Source organism: Nerophis ophidion, linkage group LG06, assembly GCF_033978795.1.
Source record: "Nerophis ophidion isolate RoL-2023_Sa linkage group LG06, RoL_Noph_v1.0, whole genome shotgun sequence".
In the NCBI taxonomy this organism is placed as follows: domain Eukaryota; kingdom Metazoa; phylum Chordata; class Actinopteri; order Syngnathiformes; family Syngnathidae; genus Nerophis; species Nerophis ophidion.
The window spans coordinates 13,444,012-13,454,581 of NC_084616.1; the positions used below are offsets into that span (position 1 = coordinate 13,444,012).

The window sequence follows — 10,570 nt, forward strand, 5'->3', positions numbered from 1 at the left end:
GTGAAGGTAACAACGTCCACAGTTTCCAAAAATAATTGGAAACGTGGACTCGTCAGACCACTGAACACTTTTCCACTTTGCATCAGTCCATCCGAGGTGAGCTCGGGCCCGGCGAAGCCGGCGGCGTTTCTGGGTGTTGTTGATAAATGGCTTTGGCTTTGCATAGTAGAGTTTTAACTTGCACTTACAGATGTAGCGGCCAACTGTAGTTGCTGACAGTGTTTTTTTCCAAAATGTTCCTGAGCACATGTGGTGATATCCTTCACACACTGATGTCGCTTTTCGATGCAGGTGATCGAAGGTCCCTAAAATCACATCCCGCGAGACTCCGCTTTGAGGAAGATATTGAAGACACCGCTGTTGCCGAAACAGCGTCCACAGTTTCCAAAAATAATTGTAAACATGGACTTGTCACACCACAGAACACTTTTCCACTTTGCATCAGTCCATGACGCCGGTGAGCTACGGTGTGTAGTGAAGCATGTTTAGCTTGTCCTCCAGTGATAATGCTACTTGTATGAAACTCACTTTATTTGTAGCTAAAACACTGTCTACTGCGGATGGACTTTAGCCGCTAGCTAGCAATGTCATAAAGCACCTCTTCCTGAGGGCGTTTCAGTGTTATAACGTTACCTTTATCTTTACTTTTTAAGCCAAAATGCGTCCATTTTCCCTTTTCTGTCCACACACCATCTGCTTGTAAGTATTCTGCGATTGTGCACTGCCGAACATGCTCCTTTTTTCGTAAAACCAGTAATGTCACGATGAGCCATTAAAAAAACAAAAAAAAGGGGTCTGGGGGGAGCAACAACTGGTTCTTTTTAGAGGCAGGTATAGTACCTAATATGATTAATTAGTATCGCGGTACTATACTAGTACCGGTGTACCGCACAACCCTAGTAGTGGCTCAAAAATAGTGATTTTCAGACTAACAATGGCCACACTTTGAATTCCCTGATATGACCAGTCTAGTCTTGAAGTGAAGTATATTTATATAGCGCTTTTCTCTAGTTAATCAAAGTGCTTTTACGTAGTGAAACCCAATATCGAAGTTAAATTTAAACCAACGTGGGTGGCCCTCGGAGCAGGTGGGTGGGTCAAATGTCTTGCCCGAGGTGACGAGGATGGCGGGAGAGGGGCTCGAACCTGGAACCCTCAAGTCGCTACACCAACCCTTGAAATGTTCGTGTCACGTGCCAGTTTGTACTCGGAGTTCAGAATCACGTTACGTTCTGAACGCGGCGGTGCACGTTCCCGGGAGATCTCCTGGTGGCAAGTAGGTCGGCGTCACGTAAGTTTGCACAACGCTGCTTGGCACACTAACCTACTTCTGCATCCTGGAGAAAAGCTACACTTTCAGTTGATACAATTTAGCCCAAAATCAACGGCACCCTGGCCAGGTATTGATTGGGAGTGTTCATTTCGACTAAACACAGCAGCAGCACCGCAGCTTACCAGTGGCCCGCCTTATGGGTTCTAAAAATACACAAGACGTCTCCCTGCTGTCTTTTTCCTTTAAGACATGATCATAATTGTTCACTTCGTTTTTGCAATGTGAATGATACAGCAGGATGGCTCGGTTGGTAGAGCGGCCGTGCCAGCAACTTGAGGGTTCCAGGTTCGATCCCCGCCCCCGCCGTCCCAGTCACTGCCGTTGTGTCCTTGGGCAAGACACTTTACCCACCTGCTCCCGGTGCCACCCACACTGGTTTAAATGTAACTTAGGTATTGGGTTTCACTATGTAAAGCGCTTTGAGTCACTAGAGAAAAAGCGCTATATAAATATAATTCACTTGATTCCCTCGCTTAATTTGTTGAATTGAATAAAATCGTCCAAAACATGAGTGAGGTGAGCAAGTAGCTGACTCTGCGAAGCGACACAAGCATAGTCATTTACAATCTGCAATCTCCTTCCTTCCTTCGTTGGTTCGTTCCTTCCTTCATTGGTTCCTTCGTCTGTTCCTTCATTCGTCCGTTCCTTTGTTTGTTCCTTCGTTCCTTCCTTTGTTCGTTCGTTCCTTTGCTCGTTCGTTCCTTCCTTCGTCTGTTCCTTTGTTCGTCCGTTCCTTCGTTTGTTTGTTCCTTCGTTTGTTTGTTCGTTCCTTCCTTTCTTCATTCCTTCCTGCGTTCCTTTGTTCCTTCGTTTCTTCCTGCATTCCTTTGTTCCTTCATTTGTTTGTTCCTTTCTTCGTTCCTTCCTTCCTGCGTTCCTTTGTTCGTTCCTTCCTTCCTGCGTTCCTTTATTCCTTCCTTTGTTTGTTCGTTCGTTCGTTCGTTCCTTTCTTCGCTCATTCCTTTGTTCCTTCGTTCATCCGTTCCTTCATTTGTTCATTCCTTCATTTGTTCCTTCGTTCCTTCTTTCCTTTGTTCGTTCTTTCCTTCATTCCTTCGTTCCTTCCTTTGTTCGTCCGTTCCTTCTTTCATTTGTTTGTTCCTTCCTTCCTTCCTTCCTTCCTTCCTTTGTCCGTTCCTTCGTTCGTTCCTTTGTCCGTTCCTTCGTTCGTTCCTTTGTCCGTTCCTTTGTTCGTTCCTTCCTTCGTTCGTTCGTTTGTTCACATTTTGCGGTCCCCTCCAAGGTTTCTCATTGTCCCATTGGGTTGAGTTTTTCCTTGCCCTGATGTGGGATCTGAGCCGAGGATATCGTTGTGGCTTGTGCAGCCCTTTGAGACACTCGTGATTCAGGGCTTTATGAGTAAACACTGATTGATTGACATTGAAAAGCAACTTTTTTTTTACACTCTGGTACCTGCTGATCTGTATTTGGTATCTGCATAAATCCTGAAAATTGCGCGCATCCGCCTTTGTAGTCTGTATTGACACCGTAGTTGATAAGCTTCTTCTTTTTCTCCATCTTCTCGTTATGGGACATTCATCATAAAGTTCTTACTTATATCGGTCAGTAAACTCGCCATGAAAGCGCAAAAACATACCGGTGTAGTGAGTTTACATTATGCACCCAAGGAACTTTAGTGATTAGAGAGTTCCGGTCAGACATTTTTTCACGGGACACATTTCCGGCCTTGTTGTTGTTGCACGAGTGAGCCACGGATGAGGAGATGCTGCTCATTATTGTTGTTGTTGTTGTTCCTTCCTTCTTTCGTCCCGTCGTTTGTTTGTCCCGCCGTTTGTCCCGTCGTTTGTCCATTCGTTCGTTTGGTCGTTCGATCCTTCCTTTCTTTGTTCCGTCGTCGTCGTTCGTTCCTTCCTTCCTTCCGTCGTTTGTTCCTTCCTTCCTTCCGTCGTTTGTTCCTTCCATCGTTCCTCCCGTCGTTCGTCTCGTCGTTCGTCCCTTCCATCGCTCGTCCATTCGTTCGTCCTGTCGTCCGTCCCGTCGTCCGTCCCGTCGTCCGTCCCGTCGTCCGTCCCGTCGTCCGTCCCGTCGTCCGTCCCGTCGTCCGTCCCGTCGTCCGTCCCGTCGTCCGTCCCGTCGTTCGTCCCGTCGTCCGTCCCTTCCTTCCTACATACCGTCCCTTCCATCGCTTGTCCATTCGTTCGCCCCGTCGTCCGTCCCGTCGTCCGTCCCGTCGTCCGTCCCGTCGTTCGTCCCGTCGTTCGTCCCGTCGTTCGTCCCGTCGTTCGTCCCGTCGTTCGTCCCGTCGTCCGTCCCTTCCTTCCTACATACCGTCCCTTCCATCGCTTGTCCATTCGTTCGCCCCGTCGTCCGTCCCGTCGTCCGTCCCGTCGTCCGTCCCGTCGTCCGTCCCGTCGTCCGTCCCGTCGTTCGTCCCGTCGTTCGTCCCGTCGTTCGTCCCTTCCATCGCTTGTCCATTCGTTTGTCTCGTCGTTCGTCCCTTCCATCGCTTGTCCATTCGTTCGTCCCGTCGTCCGTCCCGTCGTCCGTCCCGTCGTTCGTCCCTTCCTTCCTACATACCGTCGTTCGTTTCTTCTTTCCGCCGTTCGTCCCTTCCGTCGTTCGTTCGTTCCTTCCTTCCTTTCGTCGTTCGTTCCTTCCTTCCTTCCGTCGTTTGTCCCTTCCTTCCTTCCGTCGTTTGTTCCTTCCATCGTTCCTCCCGTCGTTCGTCTCGTCGTTCGTCCCTTCCATCGCTTGTCCATTTGTTCGTCCCGTCGTCCGTCCCGTCGCCCGTCCCGTCGTCCGTCCCGTCGTCCGTCCCGTCGTTCGTCCCGTCGTTCGTCCCTTCCTTCCTACATACCGTCGTTCGTTTCTTCTTTCCGCCGTTCGTCCCTTCAGTCGTTCGTTCGTTCCTTCCTTCCTTTCGTCGTTCGTTCCTTCCTTCCTTCCGTCGTTTGTTCCTTCCTTCCTTCCGTCGTTTGTTCCTTCCATCGTTCCTCCCGTCGTTCGTCTCGTCGTTCGTCCCTTCCATCGCTTGTCCATTCGTTCGCCCCGTCGTCCGTCCCGTCGTCCGTCCCGTCGTCCGTCCCGTCGTCCGTCCGGTCGTCCGTCCGGTCGTCCGTCCCGTCGTTCGTCCCGTCGTCCGTCCCGTCGTTCGTCCCGTCGTTCGTCCCTTCCATCGCTTGTCCATTCGTTTGTCTCGTCGTTCGTCCCTTCCATCGCTTGTCCATTCGTTCGTCCCGTCGTCCGTCCCGTCATCCGTCCTGTCGTTTGTCCCGTCGTTCGTCCCTTCCTTCCTACATACCGTCGTTCGTTTCTTCTTTCCGCCGTTCGTCCCTTCCGTCGTTCGTTCGTTCCTTCCTTCCTTTCGTCGTTCGTTCCTTCCTTCCTTCCGTCGTTTGTCCCTTCCTTCCTTCCGTCGTTTGTCCCTTCCTTCCTTCCGTCGTTTGTTCCTTCCATCGTTCCTCCCGTCGTTCGTCTCGTCGTTCGTCCCTTCCATCGCTTGTCCATTCGTTCGTCCCGTCGTCCGTCCCGTCGCCCGTCCCGTCGTCCGTCCCGTCGTTCGTCCCGTCGTTCGTCCCGTCGTTCGTCCCTTCCTTCCTACATACCGTTGTTCGTTTCTTCTTTCCGCCGTTCGTCCCTTCCGTCGTTCCTTCGTTCCTTCCTTCCTTTCGTCGTTTGTTCCTTCCATCGTTCCTCCCGTCGATCGTCTCGTCGGTCGTCCCTTCCGTCGCTCGTCCATTCGTCCGTCCCGTCGTCCGTCCCGTCGTTCGTTTCTTCTTTCCGCCGTTCGTCCCTTCCGTCGTTCATTCCGTCATTCGTTCCTTCCTTTGTTTCTTCCTTCGTTCGTTCCGTCCTTTGTCCTGTCCTTCGTTCCATCCTTTATTCCGTCGTTCTGTCATTCGTTTATTCCATTGTTGCTTCCTTCGTTCGTTCGGTCCTTCCTTCCTTCGTTTCTTGAAGGAAGGAACGAACGAAGGAAACTGTTTTAAATGACAGTGTTAATGTCATTAAAAAAAGTCAGCGGCATCTTTTGACACTTCTTCCACTCCCGTCCTTGCACGCTACACCGCTACAACAAAGGATTACGGGGAGAAGATGACGTCGAAGGTGAGCCACGTGAATAAGACCCGCCCACAAAACGGCACATCTTGAAGCGACTGTCAGAAAGCGACTTGAAGAATGTCTGTAAAACATCATCTATGCAACATTTTCACCAAAAAAACACCATCACATGTTATGTAGACCACAGGAAGTCTTTTACATTTAGAAAAAAATATATAATATTATGACCCTTTTAATGCGCCCTATAAACCTTTAGTATGAAATAGCCCTGACTCGACCCGCTCATTGGCAGTGCTCCTTATAATCCGGTGCGCCCTATGGTCTGGAAAATACAGTAAAAAAACATCTACACGGATGTCCTACCTCCACCTGTTGACCCCGACATTGGAAGAGCCCGCGAACCAAGGGTCCAGAAAGTAAACGCAGCGTACTGTGCCCGCTCCCCGGACTGCCTCCCTCAGGGCTGGGTTGTCATGGAGACGGAGACCTTTCCGGAACCAGTGGATGGAGTTGGGGGCCATGTTTATCTGAAGGGAGGGAGGACACAAAGAGATCAAGATAAGTGACACTTCCTGGCACTAAATAAAGTTTTTTTTTTTTTCATTTTTGGCATCTTTTTTTTTTTCTACTGTACTTTCTGCTTTTACTCACATTCATGTTAAAGTATTTTCTTTTTTGTACAAAAAAATGTGGATTTGTGTCTTCTATATGTCAAAAATTAATCAGGTTCACAAAATAGGGATGTAACGATACACGGAAATAATAACCGCTGTCAAACTTATTTCATATCCTCATTTAAAATGGAAAATGGCGAAATTTTTTTATTGATAACTGCACTGGCGTCATCTCGTTAGTTTGAATGCTAACATGAAAGAAAGAGACATTAACGTATTTCCCCATTGAGAAACAACAAACCCCAAAGTAGGGCTGGGCGATATATCGATATATTCGATATATGTGCGATATCGAAAATGACTATATCGTGATATTCGAGTATACGTTCTCACGCAGTTGCTTTTAGCTGTGCACCTTCTCACATACGACACTTACGTATACTCCCTCGCGGAGCAGAGAGGTAGCGGAATGGGTGACGTTAGCTGTGGTGCGAGTGGTAATGCGAGAGAAAAAAGGTGCGAATCTGGTAACAAATGAAGGAAGACTAATTAATTCCCAAGAAAAACCGCACAGGGGTCGATCATCTGGCTGTGGTTTGGCTTCAAGCGGGAAGATGTCGAACAGACAACCGGGATTTGTCAAGTATGCGGGCAAAAGCATTGCAACGAAAAGTAGCATAACTGCTAATGTGTCGCATCATTTCAAAAAGTCACCCACTAGAGAATGAAGAGTGCTTGAAACTCCGCATGTCAACATCTCGGCCGGTGCCACAAGCATTTTAGGCAACACGAAGTCAGGCGCATTCACACTAAATGAATGTTTGAAAGTGAAGATTTAAGGTTTTTTATTGGTTCTGGACTGATTCGAAAACTAAAATTACTGTATTAACAATGAGGTGCTCTGTGTGGTTTAAAAAAAGAAGAGGTAATCGACTGGATTTAACCAAGTAAGAACATCCCATTGGATGAGTGGTGCATAGGTGATTATGTTTCTGCATGCAACATGTTTCATGCTGACCGATGCAGCAAATTCTCATTTGTTAGGACCCTATGATTTCTGACGTATATATATATATATATATATATATATATATATATATATATATATATATATATATATATATATATATATATATATATATATATATACACACATACATATATACACACACATACATATATACACAGACACATACATACATACATACATACATACATATATATATATATATATATATATATATATATATATATATATATATATATATATATATATATATATATATATATATATATATATATATATATATATATATATATATATATATATATATATATATATATATATATATATATGTATATATATGTATAAGGGGTGTAACGGTACGTGTATATGTATTGAACCGTTTCGGTACGGGGGTTTCGGTCCGGTACGAGGGTGTATCGAACGAGTTTGTAAACTAAAGTCTTAACAAGCTGCTCTGCTTTCTGCCTCTGTCTGTCTGAGCAGTGAGCACCCAGCATTGTCCCGCCCACACAACCATCTGATTGGTTACATACAAAGCCAATAAGCAGTGCGTATTCAGAGCGCATGCAGTCAGTGCTCCGGCGTCGAGATGAGCAGATATGTGTTTAGCAGGACATCGTACACTCCCCAAATTATTAAAAAAAACGCTTCCCAGTCACAACTACTACTAACATCACTATGAGCCCGTTGACCTTCTAGAAACTTAAACTGCAGCTCAGCTCTCTCATAGTTCTGGGTTGAGGTGAAGGCTAATTAGCTTTTTAGCGTTACGTTAGCTCATTTTGCTGTGTGCGTGCGTTTGTGTGTGCGCGTGTGTGTGTATAATAAAATTAAGCATGATGAGTTGACTTGAAACTGTTTAATGTTGCACTTTTTATATGTAGAAGAAAGGTTTTGTAATTTTATTTAATCCAAGCCACAACTTGAGGCAGTTTAATGTGGATTAACGTGGGTAGAATTATTATAGTGTTCCCAATGTTAAAAGGATAAAGCCATTGTTTACAAATTTGGTAAATAAATAACCATAAAAATGTATATTTTGTTGTTTTCTTAATGTACCGAAAATGAACGTACGTACCAAACCGCAATTTTTGTGTACCGTCACACCTCTAATATATATATATATATATATATATATATATATATATATATATATATATATATATATATATATATATATATATATATATATATATATATATATATATATGTGTACAAAAAACAAATACATTACTATATATATATATATATATATATATATTTATATATACTGTATATACCCTACCTTCCGCCCGTTTGTAGCCGAGATAGGCACCAGCGCCCCCCGCGACCTCAAAGGGAATAAGCTGTAGAAAATGGATGGATGGAGATATATATATATATATATATATATATATATATATATATATACATATATATACATAGTAATGTATTTGTTTTTTGTCTTTTCTTATGCTTTATATTTTAAAGATGGGATATGGTCGGGATTGCCCTATTTTGAGCTAACTCCTTCAAGACTGCCGGAAAAACATTTCAGGTGACTACCTATTGAAGCTCATGGAGAGAATGCCAAGAGTGTGCAAAGCAGTAATCGGGGCAAAGGGTGGCTATTTTGAAGAAACTATGATAAGAAACATGTTTTCAGTTATTTCACCTGTTTTTTTTTTTTTTTTACGTACAAAACTCCACGTGTGTTCATTCATAGTTGTGATGCCTTCAGTGACAATCTACAATGCAAATAGTCATGAAAATAACAACAACGGGCAGGGTCAAAAGATTTGGCGTCAAGATTGAGAACAATCTAAGCCGAATGAACCAAAAAATGGGGCTAAAAACGTGATGTTAAAAGTGGGAAAGACATTATCTATTGTATTAATTTAATACCTGTATTTTTTGGGAAATTTAGCAGTCAGCAGTTTGCATTTTAAAAAATGATTTTTTTCACTTTTTTTGTTTTGTTCCACGACCGAATCGAAAAGAACCGAATCTTGATCGGATCCCGTGATGCAGGATGTCTGCCAAGTCAACTTCCCTCAGATGGAAAGTAGGTCATTCCTACTTCAGCCACATTTATTCCATGCACCGGTGCCACACTGTCCATAATTGATAGGTTTTTTTTTTGTTTTGTTTTATAAACTATCCATTTTTTTTCTTTAGAGTTCAAAAGAAAACAGGAATATTCTGACTCTTCGAGGCTTTCGCCGGGCAGAAATCAGGTCAGCAGGGCTCTATTTATGTAAGCAGTTGCTGGAGCTGGAGAATAAACCTCCTTTTGGCCCCCTGAATCCCAACAAAGTCAGCCGTCTTACCTCGCACTGGACCCCCGCAGGTGGTATCTATGTCAAACCCGAAGAAAAGTGCATTCCGTCTTTAAATGGTCCACTTGTAAGACTTCTAAAACGTCCCTGATGTTACTCTACCTGCCGACCGCTTGGTTTCATAAGAGTTGGACCCACTGCGCACGCGCGGACTCCTCTCCTGCTGCGTTTAAAGGCCGACAACCCACGCCATAAGTGGTATTCGGTCTTCCCGAGAGTTACCCTTTTGAGTATTGTTCAGAAAAATATGCATTTTTAATGACAACCGTAGTAATAAAGTTTAAATACACAGTGAAAACATACAATGAAAGATGCTTTTTAATAAAATAATCCGATTTGGTGTAACGATTTTCCCCGACGCCGTCGTTTCCGACAGCATTGGAACGCAGCACAAGCGCTGCCTCCCGATGACGCGTGGCATTGCTCCGTTCCTATTGGTCGGTTGGCCTCTTTACGTCACAGGCAAGTCACGTTTGAGCGGCGTGGGAACGCGGAAGTCCACATCCTAATTTGTGTGACACAATAATGTCCCCCTTTATTTTTTTTTATAGAAGATATTAAATTAGGTATATTTATGAAAAACAGCAACCAATAATTTAATATAATAATTAAAATCACGTTGACAACTCTTTTTTTATACATAAAACTTGATTTCTGAAATTAAAACCCAAATTCTCCCATTGGATTAATGATTTCAAATTATTAATACAATTAATAATAGAAAAGCCCTTAAAATAATGTTTTTTTTTTCAAGAAATGTACTTTTTTTTTAAATAGGCCCATTTTTATAGGTTATTTTATTTTTTATTTTGTGTCATTTTTATTTTTGTATCATTTTGTACTGTTTATTTAATTTTTGTTTGTATAAATATGTTGATTGCTCAACCTACTGATCTGTAATATTGAGATGCATAATACGTCCATCCATTTCCTACCGCTTGTCCCTTATTAATATTGCGATGCATTGGAAGGGCCCTTGTTTCTTTGTATGCAATACATTCAATGTAATGCAGTTTAAGTGTTCAATTGTTTATAAAGAAAAAATAAATAATAGAAATATATAAATGAATAAAATAAACTTGTGTGACAAATTTATTTGTGTTTCCTATTATAAAATACATAATAATAATTGCTCAAATATTTTTTTTTTTTCAATGAGTGAGCTTGAGTTTTATTATTTGGCCACACATGTAAAAAATACGAAATGTATTTGATTTTTTTCAAAAAGCTCCAAAACAAATTGCCGGTTCTTTAT

The 10,570-nt window shown here is 43.3% G+C and overlaps 1 protein-coding gene across 2 annotated transcripts in view; it reads right to left on the reverse strand.

Annotated features, from left to right (window-relative positions):
- The window catches only part of LOC133554224 (cryptochrome-1-like), a 34,205-nt gene extending 24,733 nt beyond the window's left edge, over positions 1 to 9,472 (reverse strand). The window contains exons 1-2 of one of the 2 annotated variants that reach the window (XM_061902705.1): positions 9,307 to 9,472; positions 5,720 to 5,883 (exon numbers count right to left, since the gene is read on the reverse strand). In XM_061902705.1, coding sequence (XP_061758689.1) covers positions 5,720 to 5,877 — 158 coding nt within the window. In that variant the 5' untranslated portion in view covers positions 5,878 to 5,883; positions 9,307 to 9,472. Of the gene's footprint in view, positions 1 to 5,719; positions 5,884 to 9,306 lie in introns of those variants that run through there. The other variant, XM_061902706.1, reaches the window with a different exon arrangement.
- Between the last annotated feature and the right edge of the window lie 1,098 nt (positions 9,473 to 10,570).